This window comes from Branchiostoma belcheri, unplaced genomic scaffold, assembly GCF_001625305.1.
Source record: "Branchiostoma belcheri isolate BF01 breed outbred unplaced genomic scaffold, Haploidv18h27 scaffold35, whole genome shotgun sequence".
Taxonomy (NCBI): domain Eukaryota; kingdom Metazoa; phylum Chordata; class Leptocardii; order Amphioxiformes; family Branchiostomatidae; genus Branchiostoma; species Branchiostoma belcheri.
Genome location: NW_017803965.1, coordinates 2,804,239 through 2,827,807, shown reverse-complemented (window position 1 = coordinate 2,827,807; position 23,569 = coordinate 2,804,239). Strand labels below are relative to the sequence as shown.

At 39.6% G+C, this 23,569-nt stretch overlaps 2 protein-coding genes across 2 annotated transcripts in view; one reads left to right on the top strand and one right to left on the bottom strand.

Moving 5' to 3' along the window:
* LOC109475822 (histone-lysine N-methyltransferase 2C-like) overlaps positions 1-10,968 on the bottom strand; it is a 64,984-nt gene extending 54,016 nt beyond the window's left edge. The window contains 9 exon segments of the mRNA XM_019776604.1: positions 35-149; positions 656-830; positions 1,416-1,578; positions 3,207-3,316; positions 4,052-4,188; positions 4,609-4,827; positions 5,180-5,476; positions 6,131-6,293; positions 10,811-10,968. Of these exon segments, the coding sequence (XP_019632163.1) occupies positions 35-149; positions 656-830; positions 1,416-1,578; positions 3,207-3,316; positions 4,052-4,188; positions 4,609-4,827; positions 5,180-5,476; positions 6,131-6,231 (1,317 nt within the window). The 5' untranslated portion in view covers positions 6,232-6,293; positions 10,811-10,968.
* A 1,200-nt stretch (positions 10,969-12,168) lies between these two features.
* The window catches only part of LOC109475863 (transient receptor potential cation channel subfamily M member 2-like), a 23,949-nt gene continuing 12,548 nt past the window's right edge, over positions 12,169-23,569 (top strand). Inside the window, 20 exon segments of the mRNA XM_019776669.1 lie at positions 12,169-12,367; positions 13,321-13,501; positions 13,881-13,957; positions 14,694-14,720; positions 15,162-15,339; positions 15,457-15,637; positions 16,111-16,274; positions 17,587-17,770; positions 18,079-18,289; positions 18,470-18,696; positions 19,079-19,179; positions 19,305-19,439; positions 19,799-19,876; positions 20,168-20,191; positions 20,344-20,437; positions 20,949-21,162; positions 21,317-21,542; positions 21,905-22,155; positions 23,173-23,282; positions 23,285-23,355. Coding sequence (XP_019632228.1) covers positions 13,340-13,501; positions 13,881-13,957; positions 14,694-14,720; positions 15,162-15,339; positions 15,457-15,637; positions 16,111-16,274; positions 17,587-17,770; positions 18,079-18,289; positions 18,470-18,696; positions 19,079-19,179; positions 19,305-19,439; positions 19,799-19,876; positions 20,168-20,191; positions 20,344-20,437; positions 20,949-21,162; positions 21,317-21,542; positions 21,905-22,155; positions 23,173-23,282; positions 23,285-23,355 — 2,715 coding nt within the window. The 5' untranslated portion in view covers positions 12,169-12,367; positions 13,321-13,339.

Genomic DNA, 23,569 nt, shown 5'->3' with positions numbered 1-23,569 from the left:
AGCAGTTTACAGTAAGAAGACCCTGGGACGCTACCTTGCACTTCCAGCCGTTCTTTGGTATGGTGTTCATGGCTGGCTTCAGACAGAAGGTGTGGTACCCCTTGTCACACGTGTCACACACAAGCATCTTGCTGTCATCCCCTGGTTGCCTAGCAACACAAATAACATTCATGACATGACTCAAGAACTAATTTCAGGTACAAAACAACAACTACTTTCTAGAGAATATCACAACTCAATTTGCAGGCTATGCAAGATATTATACTCGTTCTCATTCAAATATGGAAAATGATGTTGCCACTCTTAGTTATGAGCCCCAAATTTCCTACACGTGATTGCACGTTTCACACGAGAAATACACAAGATACACATGAGAATTACACGACTTTTGCACAGCTTTGACACGCGTTTCACACAAAAAATACGCAACTTTCAAACAAGAATTGCACGCATAGGAATGGGAAGTTATACAAGATCTGTACTTAATTCTATACATATTAAAGAGTAAAAAACCTTTTAAAAACTGATGACCACTACAGAAACCCTTCTTTTAGAAATGCAGACAATTGTTCTACGTTTAGTCTACTTGTATGTATGTACATATTGAGCTGCTATGGGTCAATATACCACAGATTTAGTTCAGTTGAATAGTTACCTGCACGTCTGACAGATTTTACACTCTGGGCACTGCCAGCCGGCCCGTACCACTGGGTTGATCTCCACGGGGGGGTCCAGGCAGGTGCAGTGGTAGTGCTGACCACAGCTGGTGCAGAAGAGCTGGTCCGAGATGTCACCTGGCAAGTCACAGATCACGCAGCACGCATTCTCCCCTGGGATAGAAAGTCAAACAGAAATAAACCGTTTGTTTTAACCTACTGTCTGTCTGCTGCCTAACCCAGTAAGAAATACAAATTTGGTGTCAAATGGCAATTTCTTTATATTCATGATTGTTGTCAACAGATAATGATGCACTCTGATTTTTCTTAAGTAACCTACCTACCCTAATTTTTTTAGTAGTAAGGCCAAACTGACTTAATCTTATTGATGACATCCTCTGAAGACCCCGAAACTAGTACGTGCGGGCGAATAAAAAAATTATTCCAGCCCAAAATAATTCTTCTAAACCACAGGAATACAAAGCTGGTATTTACAGTAGTACGACTTTTACCACAAGCCGGCACATGCTGGCCTTTTGCGCATGCGGCATTTATGAGTGGGCATTGTACTGAGTTGTTGAGTTCTGTGAAGTTTCGGCAGCCTGGGTGGGTTTGGCACCTGGTACCCAGGCCAGAGCCTTGGAGGTGATTTTTTTTTTTTGTAGAACAGGTAAAAATCAATGCGCGCACGGATGTCATCCTTTAAATCAGTGTTCCCTAAAATGGAAAACATCCATTTTTTCCCTAAGCCTTACATACCTATTGTCTCTGCCTCCTCTAGGTGATCAGGACAGAGGAGAGACATGGTCTTGATGTCCTGGAAGGCCCCTGCTCCAGCCGCACACGGATAGTGGAACAGTTTATTGCACTTGGCATTCCGGCAAAGGATGGTCGCTCCAAACCGCTTACAGTAACTACATTTCTGAAATAGAAGAGAAAAAAAACAAAATTATTTTACCTAGTTCACTCCAACAAGAATAAGGTAAACCATCTGAGTCAAATTCCATCTTCACCCTTTTCCAAGTCACAAATTTCAGTTTTGATCTTAGAAACAATAGTGTAAATTGTAATGAAACTCTTTATACTGATAGACTATATACCTTGTAAATGTTAAAATAGCATGTATATTTAATCTGTGTTTTTATACTTGTAAAAGCCAATTCAAAAGTCTCTATGTGATTGTTGTGGTTAAGTATTCATGATAAAAATTCATGTGCCTATCTAGATAACAAAGTCATTTGTACACAACCTAGCCAACATTTTGGTGACCTACTACACACTGCAGCAGAGACACCTAGCTGTAGTGCATAGTAGAATCAGTAAGTATTCAGGAAGGTGACAGGCGGTCACCGAAACATCAGACAGATACAAGCACTTGGTTGACTTGAGTGCAAAGAAGTTTGTTATCCAGTGTGATTGAACTCTTCACCTACCTGTGTGATACCTGAGAAAACCGCCTTATCTACATTGATGAGGATGCCATTGTCATCCAGACAGACTCCTTCAGACCATGCAGCGCAGCAGTGGTGCGCCCAGGTGTGACCTGAAGGGACAGAAGTAGACATGACTCGTCAAGTCACATGGTAGTCAGGGTACTTGACTTAGAATCTAAAAGTTCTAGGTTCCAATCCCAAGCAGGCCCAAATATTGTGCTTCTGTTAGGGGCATCCTTTTGAATAAGAAGTAACGGTTGTTCCCATGTTTGAGGAGTGTCATACCTGGAACTTGTTATTGATATGATATTTAATAAATATTGTAAACTAACGTTTACTCTGTTATAGTTTATTCTGAAGTCAAAGTCAATTTCTAAAGGGTCTCAAGGCTCTCCCTACATAGAAACACCCCTTCACTGGTTAAAAAACAGTGCAAATCCAAATTTTACTNTATTTTGCCCTGAACAGTTGAAAACAGTCCTTTTCATCCTACTTGTTACAGTTATTCCATCTTTCAATGCAATGGTATCATTAAAAGTTCAAAATTCATTGTTTAAATTTTGAACCAGCCTGGTGTGTTGACTTCATGGCTCCTATCGTACCATTTTGGGCCATAATAGGATGCCTAGGCCTGTTTTTATTTTTATTATTTTTTCGCCCGCCTGCTCCATTATTTTTCTGGAAAAATCCGTTAACCAAGAAATTAAATTGGTGTGGCCTTAGAAACAATAGTGTAAATTGTAATAAAACTCTTTATACTGATATACTATATACCTTGTAAATGTTAAAATAGCATATATATTTATTTTTTTATATGTTTTTTTATAATATGTTTTATACTTGTAAAAGCCAATTCAAAAGTCTCTATGCTATTGTTGTGGTTAAGTATTCATGATAAAAATTCCTGTGCCTACCTAGATAACAAAGTCATTTGTACACAACCTAGCCAACATTTTGGTGACCTACTACACACTGCAGCAGACACACCTAGCTGTAGTTCATAGTAGAATCAGTAAGTATTCAGGAAGGTGACAGGCGGTCACCGAAACATCGGACAGATACAAGCACTTGGTTGACTTGAGTGTAAAGAAGTTTGTTGACTGAACTCTTCACCTACCTGTGTGATACCTGAGAAAACCGCCTTATCTACATTGATGAGGATGCCATTGTCATCCAGACAGACTCCTTCAGACCATGCAGCGCAGCAGTGGTGCGCCCAGGTGTGACCTGAAGGGACAGAAGTAGACATGACTCGTCAAGTCACATGGTAGTCAGGGTACTTGACTTAGAATCTAAAAGTTCTAGGTTCCAATCCCAAGCAGGCCCAAATATTGTGCTTCTGTTAGGGACATCCTTTTGAATAAGAAGTAACGGTTGTCCCCATGTTTGAGGAGTGTCATAGCTGGAACTTGTTTTTGATATTTAATAAATATTGTAAACTAACGTTTACTCTCTGTTATAGTTTATTCTGAAGTCAAAGTCAATTTCAAAAGGGTCTCAAGGCTCTCCCTACATAGAAACACCCCTTCACTGGTTAATAAACAGTGTGGCTAAATCACAACATAAGCAGTCAAAATCACAGGGCAGGGAACCCCTACAGTCAGACAGCAAAGTGAGAACACCAGGGCTCTAGCCAGCACCAGTTTTTCCGTCAATTACGGAACTTTGCGGCGTGAGACAAATCTTTTTAAAACCAATCCATCAACCTTGACCAATCCGTCAACAATTAACAAACATATGAAAACATCCAAAGGACAACCACTCTCAACACCATGATTTGCCTCTCAAAATGTGGGAAATTGCATTTTTGAAGGCTTGCAAATCCAAATTTTACTGGGGGGGGGGTGGTCTCCCAGGACCCCCCTAGATAGCGAGTGCCTGCGGCGATGATGAACCTGGGCTGACATAAAAAACTTTCAAGCTGGCTAGAGCCCTTCTCTGATAGTTAAGTGGTTTCCCTACCTGAAGGTTCAAACACCACACTGGGGTCGACTTCCTCTGTCCTGCCCACACAGCTCAGTTCATCCATCCCCACAGCACAACACCCAGTCTCCGATTCATAGTGGGGGTTGGATCTTCTGGGAGATTTACTTCTGTCCCTGAGGTTAGAAATATCAAACATGTTTATGTCACATACTGTAAAATCATTTAGGCCTACCAACAAAAATATTATGCTTCCACAAGTAGTAAAATCATTCTTTATTTGCAAATAAGAAAAAGACACTGAGCCCAGGTCACGTTGGCCCCAAATGATCGTACAATACATGCAGGGAAACATTAGACACATAACATTGCAATACAACACATCAAGACATGTAATTACACAGTTTTCCATAAATCTTACACAGTTTTCCTTAAAATCACAAGAAGGATTTGTTAAACTTTAAAGACAAAAACAGAATATTCATGCAAAACTCAGTAATAAACATTCTGTGCAATGATGTACCTTCATAGTGGTGTGCCTAGATTTTTGCCGGTATGTTGGTAAAAAAAAACGTTAGCCTGGCGTCCAGCCTTACCTGGAGGCTTTGCCTGGTCCTCTCTGTCTCCTCCATGTCAGGTGCTGTTTGGGACTGCGTTCGTTCTGGTCTCCTGCTGCCTCGGTGGAGGAGCGCTGCGTCCGGTCTATCCTACGTTTGAAGGGGTTGAACCCCGGGGTGGGATCGTACCGGGTCATGTCGCCCTGCCCCAGGAGAGACTTCTCTCCACAACAGCAGAACGCACAGCGGATATCTGACCTGTAGGGGAGAACTCCACATTTAACCTTCTCACTGCTGACTGCATGGGACATTTCAGCACCAGATTTACAGCTGATGTGGCACTGGAACAGGTTTTTTTGCTTCAAACCATGTTGCCACTACGTGCACTATGTTTAAGTCCTTCAGAAATCAGTTTTCAAATGTTTAATCATATACGTTTTCAAGAGAGTGTTCGATTACATGTGTATCACAGTGAATATATAGTTCTGTGAATATGTTCACTTTTCTCAGACCATGAAATTTTGCTTCCGTGAACATAAAGTGAATTACAGTACATGTATCTATCAACTGATTCTCAATCAAAGACACATAAACCAGTTACTATTCTTACCCCATTGTTTCACTATCGCCTCCTCCAAAAGTCATGAAGCTGTCCCCAGGGGGAGGACCAGTGTCTATTGGAAGATCTACAGTTGCACCAGTTTGAGGCAAAAACTGCTGGTCGGTAGCTGTTCTAACTTCCACTGGCTCTCCCTCTGATTTGATGGTGATTGGAGACTTGTAGTCAGGCTGAGCTGGGGGGACGTTTGGTACTGATACTGGTATGGGTACAGGAACTGGTGCTGGTGGCATGTCATCATCATCATCAATCACAGGTACTCGGCCTCTTCCTCTGCCTCGACTAGTCCTACAGGACAACAAAATACATGCCGTTCCTTAGGATGCTGTTCTTTAAGAGTAAGAGATGCCGTTCATTAAGAATGAGAGATGCTGTTTAGAGATGCTGTTCCGTAAGAATACAAGATGCTGTTCATTAAAGAGATGCTGTTTAAGAGATGCTGTTTGTTAAGAGATGCTGTTCATTTAAGAGATGCTGCTCCTTAAGAGATGCTGTTTAAGATTACGAGATGCTATTCTTTAAAGAGATGCTGTTACTTATTCTGTAAGAGATGTTGTTTGTTTGTTTTTTAAGAAACATTGTACTTTAATAAAGATAATGTTCTTAAATACATGCTGGCTTTGCAGTCACCACAAAAAGAAAACAATTGTCAACATTTCAATATAATATATAACATCATTGGTCCTCTACTACACAGGCAAGTTTCCTACACTTTTCCACAATATCTGCAGTAACTGTTTAACACAAGCAAATAAGAAAATGTGAACTGAAACCTTCCAAGGCCAAAATAACAATACCTCATTTAACACAAGCAAATAAGAAAATGTGAACTGAAACCTTCCAAGGCCAAAATAACAATACCTCATGATTAGGACACACATACATTATTTCTTGGAAAAGTCTACAAGTAACTGTCGCCTTGACAACTGGTATGATTCTTACCCTTTCCGTTTGCGTGAGATGGGCGAGAGTCCATCCTTCCGTGGCCGACCCGGTCCTCTACGCTGTGTGGGAGGGGTGACGGAGGGTTCGCCACCCTCCATGTTCTACTGAGGCGCTATCACACGGCTCCTCAGATGTGATGGTTCAATCCTGTAGTTGTTACCTGCAGCAAGTAACAGGAGCCATTGACTGTCAATTCCTTCACTTACGCAGGAACTTAACCTTAGCCACACTGAAGTAGCTGTTTGGGGACAACTCTCCAAGCACAGGTTGAGGCTTGGACTTATTTCGGACGTATTTTAGACGTTTTTATTGGGCTTCCTCTTTTGTACGGGTGGCAAATGGTAGCTGCCTGCCAAATGGATACTGCTAATAAATTGCACTGTCTTTGCAGCCTCCACAAGATCTACATAGAGATTATTTTGGGAACCAATTCTCTATTGGTTACAGGGTTGGTCAGCAGGGAGAAGGTTAATTTGGTGGCACGAGGGGAAAGAACATTTTTATGTGGCTCATTCTTTATTGAGCACTTCACAGGTCAGGTGATGATTATTAGTAAACAAAATACTGCAGGCAGGTATCAAAAATACCTTACAAATCCGATTTGTCAATGTATCTATAAATGGGAGTCATCATTTTTCCATGCATCATTTTCTATATTTGAGTACAAAAAATCAGCCACATTACATGTAGATGCTGTATGCTTATAGCAGGGTTACACTTACAAGTTACAGTCTACCTGGAGTACTACTGTAGCCTCAACAACCTGTCAGTGTCAAGATGCCTTTTTGCAACATTTGCTCAGAAAATACATGTACTTGAACCATAGAAATTCAACCACATGGAACAACAGCAGTTAATAAATAAATTTGTACCAATACATATAACTGTATTTATCATGGAAATTCATCGGCAACTGTATCTACCTTGTTTTTAGCATCAAAAAACAAATGCCAAAAGGGCTATATTGCACTGGACATACACACATAAACTCACTGAGAACAATCTGCCAAATGCCTCACAAGGGCATTCCTGTATTATTCATGTATGAGTGAAAAATTCAACACAAAATTACCTGTCTATTTGTTAGGAGATTACCTTTGATCTTTAAAACACAAGATGTGGTCCATAAGTCTTCATTTTGCAACTAACGAGCTATTTAGACCTATCTTCGTAACAACATTATAGCATAAACAATAGCATGACTCTGTATGATAGCTACACTAGAAAGATAGCAGTGAAATGGCCCATGAAAACATATCCCTCCACCCCGCCAGGCAAATGGCACGATCCTCTGATCCTGCCAGACACAATAGATGATGACACAGGGTCAGCCCTGACCAATCAGGTTCCTGACCTACGGGCCTAAATATGGTCTGGTGACCTTTAACAGGTGATTTGATTGATAAGGACTATTCCAATTTTGTCAGCTGATAGGGGTGCTAGGTTGTATTCAGCATGTACACTTCCTAGGTCACAGTAACCTGTAGCTAGTAGGTGTAATTTTGCTTCGTAATTCCAACCCAATACCACATCCTAAGGTTTTTTATGCTTACTCAGTCACATCACTGGAATTTCTTGTATGAAAAATTAATAAAGTAACACAAGGAAAACTGATGCTTACGTAAAGCTACATAACATTCGTAATACATACCATATTGTTCCTTACAGCTGTAAAAACATTTTATATCTTCAAAAAGGTGTTTGGATGAAGACCAAGATATTATCCTTACCGAAGTATCTTTCTATGATGTAAGTTAGCATTTTTGCAAACTCTAAGCATTGCTGGAACAACACAGGGAGAAAGGTTTGAATGCAATGTTATTAGAAACCTTGGCAAAGTGCCATAGACTATACCAAATTGTTCACAAGGGGGAAACAGTTGGATTGTGTGCCTATGACTCTGACATGACCAAAACACACAGGTAGATCCATTGGTCAACGCATTACCAACCATTAAAAAAGCAATAACACACTTTTATCACCTGTGCAAATACTTGATTTGAATGGGATAGTGGGGTAACAAAGAGACTGAAGATTTTCCCCATGTATAGTTTTCCATGCATTTTACTGCATAAAAAAGAGACATATCCATCATCTGTGATGATACTGAACTCCTGTAATTAAAAAAAAAATGGGTAACGTCCACATAACCTTAACACAATCAGGATGATTGTTCATCATACCAACATTTACAACAAGAAATAATGGAAAATCTTCAACCAAAAGATGCTGCTACAACCCACAACAAAATTATAAAATAACATTTTCAGATTTTTGTCATTTTGGTCAAAAAAAAAAAACATGGGGCCACTGTATATAGTTTATCATGAATAAGACACTTTCAAGCCACACTACTAATTTAGTAGTGTACTACCAGTAATACAGTTTCCAAAATCTTGCGGGAAGAATTGAAAATGAAAGGGCTTCAAAAAAATTAAGGCCAATAGTGCGTTACCTACACCAGTTAAAAATGTATACAATTAGAATACATGTACCTAGAAAATATTTCATAATATCCTTGGCTTCAACATAAATGCACTACATTACTTTGAAGCTACTAACTAACTGTAATGAGAAAATGTATGATGGAAATAACATGGGCATTGGCGTTTTGAAATCTAACTGGACAATTGGTGTCATTACAGAATAATGGAACCTCAAAGATGTATAAAAGTGTGATGCTTCAAATTGTTGTATACGGAACTGACACACAGGTAACAATTCTTTTATCTCACTGATATTCAGATCAGTGAATATAGACAAAAACATTCCGAATGTGCATGTGAACTAAATTATCAAGGTTGTATAGCTTTGTTACATCTAATGACAGGCTTTAAACGAATGATTTTAACGTACAAATTATAGAAATGCAACCCTCATGGGGATTTACCTGAGAACAGGTGCATCTTCTGTCTATCTGTCATAAAAGTGCCAGAAGCCCCACCTGCGAAAAACCGAGCTCAAAATACTACAACTTTATTCTTCATACTTGCACTGGTACAGGTAACAATCAAAATTACCTACATTAGTTTGGCATGATTACTTAGTTTCTTTGCCTTTCAGTCCATCAAAAAAAGAATGTTAGAAAAATGTTTCTAGTAGTGCCAATTTTAGTTTTGTCATCTGCTGTATTCAGTAATGCTAATATGAAGAGCATAAAGCTTTTTTGGAGGCACCTTACCACCTGGGGCTGGTGTTATCATGGACCAGTAAAGGTAGATATCAGAAATACCACTAGCAATTTTAGTTACATGTACCACTAAAAAATAACCTGCACATGCGGGTGGCATTTCGACCTCTGAGTGTGTTATGGTCTTCATTAGCGTATATGTTATTAGTATATTACGCCCATGCTAGTAAAGTCTCATCTCCCTTAACTATGAATTTATGATCATAAAGACGTGTGCACTCCCCTCCCCATCTCATCTCCCTTTGTGGACAATCCCGGACCATATCAGGAAATGTAACTAGTATAAGGTGCAGCATGGCCACTGGACAGAGGGGCAATGACCCTACAAACCTGTGCCTGCAAACTATATCATCAGCAGGCAAAATAACGCTATAGGATCGTTTTATAAGCACTGGGGAACTAGAGTGACTGATAGAAACGCTGAGGAACTGGGTTTACACTTCACTGAGAAGGTTTTATCTTTATTTGGTCGCAACATGCGCCGATCGGGTCGTCCGGGCCCTCACCCTTGCCATAAATTTAATTTTCATTGTCCCAGTTTTAAAAAAAATCACACCTTCAGTGCAGGAACGAGGGAGGATATTTTGCTAGGAGTTTCTGGATGAGATTTTGCTGGTCAGACCAGCGGGTTAGCCCTTCGTTCTTGGCCCAAGGACGCCCCAAACAAAAGGTGCGGGAATTTGCGGGACCTGGCGACCTCGCGCTCCACCTAGTTCCCGGGCCGGCCGCCTGGACATTTCCATAAAGTCGTCCGACATAAATTTGTGCCCGCTAGTGTCCTAAAACGTCAACTCTATAACCATCCACACTGACACAACTAGAAATCTTAACATCTCATGGATATCATCTGACCAAAAGTGTGCGAAATATTGCCAATATTGGGCGGCTAGGAGATGGAGTAGAGGAAATACGTTTGCAGAGAGCCGTCCGAATTAGCGGCGTTTGGTGATGGCGCGAGTGGGGAGGGATAGCGTACCCCGCCAATGTTAAAAACATTGCATCCCATTCTATCGTCTATCACGTATGCAAAATCTAACAGTACATGCCACTTTTGTCTATAACATAAAGCTCCTTTGATCAGTGAGGACGAGAATGGCTTCTTTTCAAAGGATTTTTGTCATAAAATGAATGGTTCAAGGTATTAAGCCAGGAACGCTAGCTGCCATAGTCGTAGCGTACCAGGGCCTATATCGTTTACACATCAACTCCTCAAGGTTGATCCAAGCGGACCGGGTAAAATCCCGTTATACATCTCTTTCCGACCACTATTAGATAAAAAATCTCATTGCAATGCTTTTGATGAACTCCCACGATAATATGAAGGATTCTATGGATAGAAATTGAGGAGGAAGATACGAAATTAGCTAGCGCTCTGCGAGGATGAATTTAATCGTCCAGGCTTCGATCTATCTCCCCGCCTCCTACCTCGTCACCCCCTTAGTTTCAGCGCCATGATGAGCTCAGAACGCCGTGTACACGACACTTACCGTAATATATGGATCCTTCATATTCTTTCCTGGCTGGTACGGGATTCAAACTCTTGATGTATCCAGCCGTTTTGGAGAATTTTTCTGCAAAATTCACCACAATCGGTAGTTATTACAACAAGATGGCGGCCATATTGGTTCTACGTGCACACCATATCCCTCCGACTAAACAACCACCAAGAAAGTAGTTCATCGGGAGTTTACCTTACACGACTGTGTCAAAAAACCTTTATGCAAGATACCATACCATCAAAGACACCAACATCTTGTAGGGTTTCTACAATTTTCATATGAAAGCTTCAAACCTTGTAGATAAAAGTAACGTGAAGTAATTATGCGCATGGATTACGGACTTAGAAAGAAAATCGCCCTGAGCTTTAATTGGACCGTAGCAAAGGCGTTTTGGCGCAGGGGTGGTCAGGGTGTTGTACTTTTTATGACGCTGGAAAGTCGCCTTTGACGCCACTTCGTTTTATAATAAAAAGTCCTGCGTTGATAATCAAATGTAATCAAAATAGGGCATTACCTTTTAAACATGGCATTATGACTGACATGTTGAACTCCGAAGTTCTTACTCATTGCAGTCCTTGGGCTTTTGTCGTCTTGAAGGAGCAAACTGAGACCCAAAATTGGCATTAAACGCTAACACTGGCTAACGATTAAAGTTAAATTTGTTCAAGATAAATATTCTAATTTTTGTTATGGAAAAATAGATAGCAGGATATGGCACGTAACTAAGGTTCTATTGAAACTGCATTGTACGTTTCCTTAGAATATCATGTGTGAAATCAGTTACCACTAAAAATGCGTCGTAGATTTTGTTTTAGTATTTAAACACGCAATTCAGCATAACGTTATGTGTTTTGATGAATAAACATTTCATTCATTCATTTGTTCAGAAAAAATACGATAACACACATAAAGCGTTAATAAAATTACATGTAGAAAAGTTAAAACATGACAAATGGGTTATGAGACTTATTTCACTCTTTATTCTTCGATCTAAATGCTGCCGTCTTTTTTGTTTGTTCGTTTTGGGTTTTTAATTCTCCTGTACGACTTAACGTTACATGCATTAACGTTAACCTTATCATTTCATTTGTTCCCGCCCTTAACTTACGCAAAATCTTTAATAGACTGTGCCATGGCAAAATGTGCTAAGTGAAAGAGAGTAATCGTTAATGATTCAAGAATTATTAATTTCACTTCTAAACGTTGTTTTCTTATTTATATTGCTTTTTTGTTCTATCGTAGAAAACCACGCATTTCTTTCGGGATGATAACACCTAACGCTACATGAAATACCCAAATGTCCTGTTGGGTTAATTGTAAAATGGTATCGTCCATGACGTCATATGATTGACGTTTCTTGTGGACGACCGGACGAACGAAGGCAGTCCAGCCGCGGGACGATTTAGAAGCAAAATGTTGACCCTCGTAATTAGCCACAAAAATATGGCTTCTTTTTGTCAGTGTTTGAACTACTTTCGCTGACATTCTGCTCAGATAGTCCTCAGACGTTCGTTGAATCAGTGTTTCCGACTTTGTAAAGGCCAGGTAAGCCGAAATTTGCATGTGAATGTTGCACAATTATTGAGGGGGCATGACGTTTTGAGTGATTGTTTGGGAACGTTGCTATTGAAACAGGAGAAGCCTTAACGCCCCCCCCCCTCCTCCCCATTTCTTCATAAATCTCAGCCTGTACTTTAGATATATCAGTAGCGCATTAGCAAATTGTATTCTGAATATGTAATGTGTTTGTTCAGATAGGATTTCTTCCTTAAAGCTCTTCAAGGTAAGTCGAAAATAGCCGAATCGTACTTGTGGTGGTGGTGGCATATGTTATTTTTAGTCGTCAAATAATTTTCACATGCACACGATTCGCCTTTTTGTAGCGAGCAGCAGTAAATTTGATTTGTTTTCAACTCAAGAAGAACCAAGGACAATTACATGTACACGGTGTCCTTGATAAGAACTAATGATCCGACTAATGGTTTTTAATGATCCGACATTTGATTTTCAATCAGCATTATCATAGCTTATCATAACAGATTTTGTTGATATATGTCGCTCAAACTGCTTCAATCTTTTCAATATCACAGCAGAACACTGTCAATGCAATGTGTATCATAATATTATATACACATGGTAATGAATAAATCATGAAGTAGTCATAAAAGCAGTAAGTCCCAGCATTGACTTCAGCTTTGCTGTATGTTTCAAAGAAAAGAATATGGAATGGTCACATAAGATTAACTGTTAGCTGGCTATGGTACTTGGCACAAAAAGATTAGGATACTCAACTTTTATCAATCATATTCCCATTTTCTCTTTATTAATTTTTTTTTACAATGTACTATACTTTTATACATTCATTACAAATCTTGTGTACTTCCTTTTCCTATGGTACCCAAGTCAATTTGATTATAAACCCATTGGAATGACCACCAACTTTTATTGTTCAACTACAATGTTATCTCCCTCATTGATGTTACTCGTATCTGTTTTAGCCCAAGGTTCTATAAAGCCATGGCGACAATGCCAGGTAAGAATAAAATTCAGCCCTCGGAGAATCACAGTAAAACTACCAAGAGCAGAGAGACTGGATGGCAGAGTTCTTTTGCACCACGAAAAGGCAAAGGTCGCTTCAAAAATGGCCACCGTAGGACTGGGTCATTTGACGCTAGTGAGGTGAGGTCTCAATTTTTCTTGACTTTTCAAGGACTTCTTTTTCAATATTTGTAAAAAAAATTGATCTCATGTAGGTCATCCACAGAGGCATTTGAAATGTCTAATGTTATAAACTTTGATGTCAGACTCAGAGTAGCTGGTAAATTCATCAGTAAGTCAGTTATTTGTATAGTATAGCATTACCAATATACATATATATATATATAAGTTAATATGGTTCTTTTTATTCATTAGAAGAGTTTCATTTGTATGTTTGAATTTTCATTTGGCAGTTATACCCAGATAGACACGTAATATAATGATGCAAAATATGATTTTGAATTAAGCATGCGCAGTTGGAACCATGAACTCACTTCCACTATCTCATTTGTCTTCACAGCAAACTGAGTCATGTCATTGGATACGCAACCACATCGAAATGAGAGAATGCATCACCTTTATTGCAGATGAGAAAAGGTAAAAAATACAGTACAGGAATATATTTCTTGTCCTGTCTACATTGTCTTAATGGATTGTCAGTTTTCCATGATCTTACAAAGTGCATGGCAATGTTATCAAATGTTCCAAATTTTGAAAAAAAAACTTGTTTAGAACCTGATGACTTAGAAGTCTAGAAATTTGTAACTGACTGTATTTTAATACTTAAAAGTGTTTTTCATACTTCTTCACATCTATCTTGCTAATGATGCCATTAGAAAACCTTCTGAAAGTGCATGTTTGGTATACATGTGATTCTTCATACATTTCTTCTTTACACTCTTTTACATACCCAATGAATTTTGACCAAAACAAAGCACATTAGGATCTTTTAAGACTGTCAGCACGTTCACCTACATGTACATGTACATGGTGTGTCTTTGTGTGTTTGTGTTCTTTTATTTTACACTTTCCTGTGTTTACAGTGGTGTTTCCAGTTTATTTGTGGGTGCTCTTCTTTCGTGATCTCCAAGTATCTTTTGGTGGTTACAAAGACAATATCAATTGGCCAGGCAGTATCCATTTGCCAAATGTTTGGCTGGTGTAAAAGAAGATACCAGTACAAAACAGAAAACTTGATGAAAATGCCTAAAACACATAATAAATATCAAAATTTAATACACTGAAACTTAAACCTCTGCTTGGAGAGTACTTCTTTCACACTGTCTTTTTGCAATCACAATTTTGTCATGTTTTATTTTGCTGGCCTGCACAGGAAAAAGAGGAAAAGCAGTATTAACAGGTGTGCACATAATATTTGTGTAGGTTGCAAGTTACAAGATGCACTTAAGCTTGTATTTCAGTTCAGAATTGTTGTGCTGTAGTTATATCTTGCTTTCATCCCATCTCCAATAATTAAATTTCTTTGAATACATTTTCCGTCATATCAACTGATCACAATTGACAACATTTTCCATCTGTTCATCTGTCAATCTGCATGTGTCTGTCATTGTTGGCTGTCAATTTTGGTCCTTGTCTGTTTGAAAGTTCAAAACGGATAGCCTTTCTCGGGTTGCATTATTTTGAATAGACAAAATGGTTTCTGAACAATAGTACAGTACTATTGTTCAAAAACCATTTTGTTTATTCAAAAAAAGCTACACATTATTGTACATCGATTATCTTGAGCTAAAAGTATTTCAGATTTAGAGATCAACATTATCTTCCTACTTTGTTTTTACAGCAAAGGTGAAGAAAGAAAGTGCAAATGCGGATACCTCAAATCCCAACATCATCAAATTGCCTTGGCCAACAAGAAGCCACCTGATACAAAATGGAACTCACTGATGCACACAAGTATCGGGAAGACTAATGCTTTTGGTGAACTAGAATTCGTCGGCTTTGGACAAAGAGTTGGGAAGGTGAGCATGATTAAATTCTTAGTAATAGTAATATCAATATACATGTATAAATATAATATAGCTTTATTTTTGTTATGTGCTCTTTGCATGAAAATTTCCTTTTTTTTCCTCTTCCAGTTTGTTAGAGTGAACCACACGACAGAGCCAGAGGATGTGCTGAAACTCATGAGGGAACAGTGGAACTTAGAACTTCCCAACCTTCTCATTTCTGTCACTGGTGGGGCCAAAAACTTCTACATAAAGCCCAGACTACAGGAGGTTTTCAGAAAGGGTCTCATCAAGGCAGCTCAGAGTACAGGTATGACTGACCTCCAAGTAGATGGGAGGATCTAGCTCATTTTCAGTGTTTTACACATGTTTTTGAGACATTTAGTATAACTTTCTAGTAGTACATGTAGAAGGTGAATCGTCACCATCAAGTGCAATACTAAAAGGAGGAACAATACTAAATGTTGCAAATTTAAATAATAAGCTGGCTTGCTTAAGGATGAAGGTATGACTGCATTCAGGCCAGGTTTTCTCCAGCCTCTGTCCTTCAGTCCCAGACAAAACAGGTGCTTAATTCCCATTACAAGTGTTGTAAGGTAAAAAGTGCCTCCTAGCAGCATTCCTGCACACAGTTCATATCAACCCTACGGTAGATGGCAAGTGAAGTCTGGCTGATGGAATGTCTACACTTTTCTTCTTCAGAATGAACTATGTCTGTATGTGTGCTTGAATACTACAACATGTACTACAGAATGTGTTGTTTATGTGTATACATGTGTGCAGGTGCATGGATCATCACAGGAGGGACACACGCTGGTGTGATGAAGCATGTTGGGGAGGCAGTCAGGACTAACGCTGTGGCTGGCAGGTCCAGTAACAAGGTGGTGGCCATCGGGGTGGCAACATGGGGCATCGTGCATCACAACGATGAACTCATCAACGATCAGGTAAGCTATTTGTACATGTCGAGTAGAGTAAAGAAATAGGTGTAAAATGTCTTCTCCAAGGACACAACACTGGGGTCTGCCAGGGATTCAAACCTTAGATAATACAGAATCTTACTAATACATAATAGTAATAGATTCTCAGTCACTCACGACTTTCCTCACTCCACCAAGGTGTAAAATGGGTCCCTGACTTCAATTGTGGAGGTAAAAGGTGATGGAAGGAGAGAGTTGAACTCAACCTTCCAATACCGTTCCCTTTCTTTCTTTCTTTCTTTATTGGCAATGACAACAGGTCAAGACACAGGTTATCAAGGCAGTGTAAACTGGTATTAGATAACCCACATGTACAGACGTGCAGACAAACATGAAATAAGAAATCTACTATAAATACAAGACCTGAAATAAAGATAACATGTTAACTGGTTACAAGGTACAATACTATAATACATAATATAAGAACATCGAGACATTCCTAACTAGCAGCAATATGTGCAAAGAGTGTAGATACTAAATTGGGATGAATGGAAGGCTATGGGTAAAAGTTTAAATATAACTGCAAGTTTAAAAGAAGAATCATGACAAAAGGTGGTTTCTGCAGTGAGCCTTGAATTGACTGAGAGTGGGAGAGTCGGTGATGTGTCTGGGTAGACCGTTCCAGAGCCGGGATGTGTAGGGGATGAAGCTGTTCTTGTAGATGTTGGTCCTACATCTGGGGATGTGGAGGTGTACAGAGTTACGAAGGCGCAACTGGAGTTGACTCTGGGCTTGTCTCGTTGTCGGAATGAGTGGGTGAAGGTGCTGGGGAACAGAGCCGGAAATGAGCTTGTACATGATGACTAGGCGTTGATAGTCTCGCCTAGCCGCAAGAGTAGCCCACCCTAGCTCGTGCAGCACGTCTGTGTAAGGTGTACGAGGAGCTGCGCCGGTGACGAGACGACCCGCATGGTACTGCACTCGTTCGAGCACCTTGGAGGCGGCAGCACTCATGTTGCTGAAGAGTATCGAGGCATATTCTAGCTTGGGACGTACAAGGGTGGAGTATGCAAGTTCTAAGGCTTCCCGTGACAGTTTGCCTCGTAGTTCCCTAGTTCCCTAGACACAACCCACTGCCCCTACAGCATAAAAAAGGCTATGGGACTACCTTTTTACCAGTAACTCTAACCACAAGCCCACCTTGCCTCATTGTAGGGCTTTTTACATCTCAGTCAACCATAACTATATAAGAACTCTTATAGAATTTCCCTGTTAGGGACTCGAACCCTGGACCTTCAGAGTCTAACTGCACACCTCTAACCACCTTGTTATGTTGTAGGGGTCCTTCCCTGCCAGGTACCACCTGGAGGATCCTCCCCCAGGCCGGGCAGCTCTGGACCCTAACCACTCCCACTTCATCCTGGTGGATGATGGAACTAACGAGCAATTTGGCAAGGAGATCAAACTCAGGGCAGAGCTGGAGAAGAGAATTTCTGAACACAAGACAAGAGCTTCTACACAAGGTAGGGTTTCTTCTCTGATAGTACAATTATGTTGTGTACTACACAATGGCCATATGTACAATCCATATGTAGTCATTGCAGACAAGAAGTTGTTTAATTTCCTTCAAATAAAATAATTGTACAAATTTCTTGACCAAGAGTGACTTACTGAACATGATGCTTTTGCAATTTCCTGTATTTGCAATGCAGCATCGGAAGAAGGGCTGAAGTCTGCCATCTGCAATTGCCTTATATAAACAGCTTATACATGAATAGCCTGTCATGTAGCCTTATTTCCAGGTTGGTACTAAGGAACAATTTTCTTACAGCTCCGGGCTCCAGTTCAGTCTCTATTCCGGTCGTCCTACTCGCACTGCAGGGGGGACCAGGAACGCTGGAAACTGTCTATCAAGGAGTGAGCAACAACACCCCTGCTGTGATAGTGGAAGGGTCTGGAGGTGCTGCTGACATACTTGCATATGGGTTTAACCATTCTCTAGAAGAGGTGGTAGCAGTGGAGGGGCATGTTGGAAAGCAGGAGTAAGTATCAATGGCATGGTATACATAATTACTTGATGTGGACTGAATAAAAGTTAAAACAGATTATTGTTTTAATCAAAGTTTGCAATTATTATTATTATAAAGGAAAATGATGTCATACAGTTTTTAGTTAGAGATTCAAGAAATTCAAGTTCTCAATATCACAAATTTGTCATTCAGAATTGTAGGTCGTGTAGACACGCAACTAGAGGAAGTGCTGAGGGCAAAAATAGCAGAAGAGTTTGGAGGAAACGATCCGTCAAAACTGGATCCAAAAAAACTCAAACAGTGGACAAAATGGGTGGTGGACAGCATCAGGAAGAAGCAACTCTTGTCCATCTTTGAGATTGACAGTCGAGAATCTGCAAAGAACATAGACGTGGCCATGCTTCGGGCACTACTCAGGGGTATGTATTACAACCATGTAGTTAAACGTGCAGTTTATTCAGGAACTGCTAGATGGCTCCAAATAGATAAATGCAATTTGTAGCTATGCTACTAGTGTAAGTAGCAGAAGTAACTGAGACGGATTCTACACTAGTGTCACAAGTTGATTTGCATGCAATAGATGCGCCCATTTGGGTACTGAGGCATTCAGTTCTGTACCTTGTGTGTCTTTAAATTCAATGAAACAAAAAGTTTAGTAATTAAAATTGACTCATAATGGTCTTAAGTTTTCTTTTAAGTTCCATGTTAAGGCCCAAGAGATAATTGAATTTAGAGTAAAAGATACATGCTCAAAGCTTTGATTCATTTCAACAGTAAAAATGACTAAACTTGATTCTTCAGCAAACAAGGATGACTACCAACATCAGCTGAAACTAGCACTGGCCTGGAACAGAAGTGACATCGCTGAAACTGACATCTTTACGGCAGACAGGAGGTGGAAGGTCTGAGTCTTATGTTGTTGTTGACTATGTTTATTTATTTATTTATTAAAGGTCTTTAGTTAGCAAAAAGGTTTCTTAAGTATATCTTGTCTTGCTGTAACAATTTAATACATCTTACCTTGCAGCAAGAAGAACTGGAGGACTTGATGTATTCTGCCATTCTTGAAGACAAGGTTAACTTTGTCAAGCTCTTCCTAGAAAATGGAGTCAGTCTCAAAGACTTTCTGACAGTTAGAAGGCTACAGAGGCTGTACAGTGAGGTATGATTATACATGTTTTTGTATATTTTATTTTGTTAGAAGTTTGTTATAAGTTTTTGGTTTTAAATGTTTACCTTTGCAGAAAAAAAACATGTTGTTTTTGCTCTGTATCCTTTACTTTCTTTTCCAAACAAATACGGACAGTGACCTGGATCAAGCTGTGGTGTTGGATTACATTATGTAGCAAATGGCAGGACAGTTGGAGGGTTTGGTCACCCTACCGGTATATATAAAATATGTAACAATGAACAGAGTGGCAGCTTGTTAGGATAGACAATGGGATAGTAAATCTTATGCATTGTTTTGCTTTTCAAATGTTACCTTTCTAGTTACTAATGCATTACTGTGTTTCTGCACAGATTCCACAGTCAGGTGTGCTGTTTGACATGCTCCAAAAACGACTCCGAGAAAGGATATCATCCCCTTCAAAATCATTGGTGGGATTGCCAAATCTTGTTGATGCTTTGAGAATTTGTAAATAAGAACAAAAAGTTCCAACTTTTTTGCTGTTTGCTGCATTTGCTATTAGAGATTAAGTAAACAATATTTTGGTACACGTTTATAGTTCTTGCATATCAATAATATATCAAATATTTATACAATTTTTTTCTGTATCCTTATAGAATTTTCTGTATCCTTATATTTGCTTGACATTTGAATGCCTTGATTTTCACATTCAGAGTCTTACTTCAGTCTATACTTCTTACTTCTTTGTTATTTATTTTCAGAAGCGAAAACCATCTACTGCCAAGGTAGTTGAAATTTTATATTCAATTGATATTACTGGTAACAACGTTAAAAGTGATGTTATAAATTGTCAGCAGTTGTTGTGCACATTATGCATCATAATGCTTTCCAAAGGTTTGAAATCTCAGATTTTTTTGTTACCTTCTTTTTCCTGAAGGTCTCTGTAACTATGAATGATGTGGGCCATGTTATCCAGTCTTTGATGGGCGAGATCTATGTCCCCCTCTATGAGAGAAATCCTGAAAGATACGGCAAGTAGTCATCAACTTTAGAATAACCTTCAACATTGTGACTAGCAACATTTCTTTTTTAATTTGGTCTAAAATTAACTCTTATAGTTTTCTAAGACTGCCACTATGACAATAAAAAGGCAGTGGATTTAAAAAGATGTACTAAATTCAGTATTGGAAAATGTTCAAGATTTGCACACTTAAATCAAGACAGTCTCAAAAATCTCCCTTTACCTTCCTTGTTTTAAAGTGGAGGTCTTACAATGTACAGTTTGTAGATATAGGTACCTTGCCACCAAGCACAGCTGGGGCATCATCACTAGAAAGCTTTAAACAACTCCTGTAAGTTAATGTGTAAAGATTGGGTGTAACAGGTCATTCAGTGTGATATACATGTAGCTAGCTGCCACTGCGCTGTGTGCCTGCAAAGAAGGGCGTTATCCTGGCTATCTAGCTATACAGACACAGATACAGATGATTGTTAGGCAGTGAAGATCATTAAAGAAAATTTCTGGCTAATTTCTGCCCGTAGGTGGTGGTGACCCAAAAGCGGTGTGTGAAGACCCGACCAGAGAGCTGTTTGTGTTCTGTGTGCTTCTGAACCGGCAGGAGATGGCACGCCTGTTCTGGGAGGAAGGGAAGGAGGGCGTGGCCGCCGCTCTGGTTGGCAGCAAACTTCTCAAGTCCATGGCACGAGAGCTGGAGAACGACACGGAACTGAGCGAGGAAATGTTGGAGCATGCAGAGTAAGTTTAGTACTGTTTCCAAATGTGTGTTAAAATGAAACTTTAGCCAAAACCCAAACCTCTGCTTGGAGAGTAGTCCTGATACTACATTATCCACTTTGACTTGATGAGATTTGGGAAACTAAACAATTTTTTATGCCTTGATTTCTTGCAGTAAATTTGAAGACCTTGCCCTTGGTGTGTTGAACGAGTGTTGGGGAGAGGACGAGCTTCGAACCCAGCTCCTGTTGGTCCGAGAGCTGTACCTGTGGGGGGAGCTGACGTGCCTGAGGATCGCCATCAGTGGAAACCACCTCAACTTCATCGCACACAGTGCCTGTCAGGCTCTCCTCAATAACATCTGGATGGGCAAGTTGGCTCTGGACACCTCCATCATTAGGGTAGGTTTTCTGGTGCAACTTCAGTCAGTCATAACCATGGGAAAGCTGTTGTTTTGATGGTATTCAGCACCAAGGACAGGTGCATTTGTCTTTAAGTGCATGTATGTGTTTTTGTGTGTCTGTATGTGTTTATATGTGTGTCTGTCTGTCTGTCTGTCTATATACATTGTATATCTGTCTGTTTGTATCTTTGTGGATGGTGTGTGTGTGTGTGGATGGTGTTCAGTACCAAGGACAAGTATACTGTATTTGTAGGTGTGTATGTATTTGTGTGTTTTGTGCTCAAAGTACTCTGTGACTTGCAGCAAGACAAGCTGTTTTACCTGCAGTTTGCTAACATTGTCTTTTTCTCTCCCCACCAGCTGTTCACCTGTATCTTCATCCCACCCCTGGTCCCTGCTCTCATCTACTTCCGAGAGGACCAGAAAGAAGAGGAGACTTTGATCGAACCTCTTGGAACAGATGAACGCCATTATTCCATCTCAGCTGGCATGGGCAGACCTGTAGTGGCCAGGACTAGAACTAATGCAGGAATGATTGTAGACAGCATACCAGAGGGAGAAGAGTTGGACAAGAGTATGGAGATGGTGGTAGTGCACAGCTCTGGATCTGGGTAAGAGAAACAACTACAGTACTGCTGGAGATATAGTAATGGGTTATCACGTTACATATCTGATGTAAATAGCCATGAAATAAGTACTCAAGAATAGTATCAAGAATAACTGAATATTAAAAGAAGACAAAAATCAGTTTAGTGATGGCCATTTATTTTGATGGCCATTTACATTTTCAGTGTCTTAATAATCCTTCACAATCAGAGATAACAGTGTATATTATTATCAAAGATATATGAAGTTAACCAGGTCTTGAATGTTCTACTGGAAAGTTATACAGAGGGTGTACTAAAATTTATTCTTTGTAGAAATAAATTTGTTACAGCTGCCCTCGATTTAAGTGGAATGGGTACAACAAGCCATCAAACTCTGATTGGGACACTCACAACTACATGTATAGTGAGAACAGGCAGGGGTCTTTATTTGGTCACTCTCCTACATGGGTGTTAGCACATGGGCACTTTTCAATGCTGCACTGCTATTTTCAAGCTGATGACTATAAGAGAATGTTTTTACCAGCCAAGGAAAGTCCAGACTGTAGAATTTGGTTCATAGATTGCAATCATTTGAGTTAAACTTTCAAAGCTGCACTGCCAATTTCAATAATTTTACAGTCAGGTGGAATCATACCTGTGAAGTCAAATTATTTCAAAGTTAATTGTACAGTGTGAAATACAGTGTGTCACAAAAATAAAGGCTACTGGTAAATTATTATTAGAATTATTAGAAAAAGTTACTTTTCTCCTCTTCTTTAGTTAAAGCCACATCAGTTATTTGTTGCTTCTTGGATTTTTTTTTTTTTTAAAGCGTCAGGGCAAAAAATTTTTTTTCAATTGCAAAAACTTTGGAGTGAAGATATTGGACTTGCATAAAATAAAGAATAACGAGGATTACGCTTACTTTTCAGTGAACTCTTACCTTTTCTTAATGACAGCTGTGAAAAAAATACAGTAGTCAAAACAGTGCAACCTCCATGTATTTGGAACAATTAATAAATTTCCCTCTTCCTACCCTAGTCTGATCAACAACCAGCAGACATCACAGGTACAGTTGAAGGATGAAGAGAAAGAGGAGGAGTATGAAGCTCCTCACACAGAGGAAGGGGAGTTGGACTTCCGCAGTAGTGGAAGAGGATCGGCCCTCTCACCAGGTTCTACCTCTTCTACGATGCTCCCATCACCACCTTCATGCACAATGTGGTAGGTTCCAATTGCAAGTTTTTCATTATCAATACATGTGACTTTGACAAGTGGTTACAGGGACCATTTAAGTTGTCCTTAATATGCAAATAAGATATGTAAATAGGAAATTTTAAGGTTTCTATTCATTTTACTAATAGAAGTGATATTATCCTGTCCACATAGACCAGAATCACTTATCGGTCCCCTGAGTAGTCACCTTGGGCAGTTATGA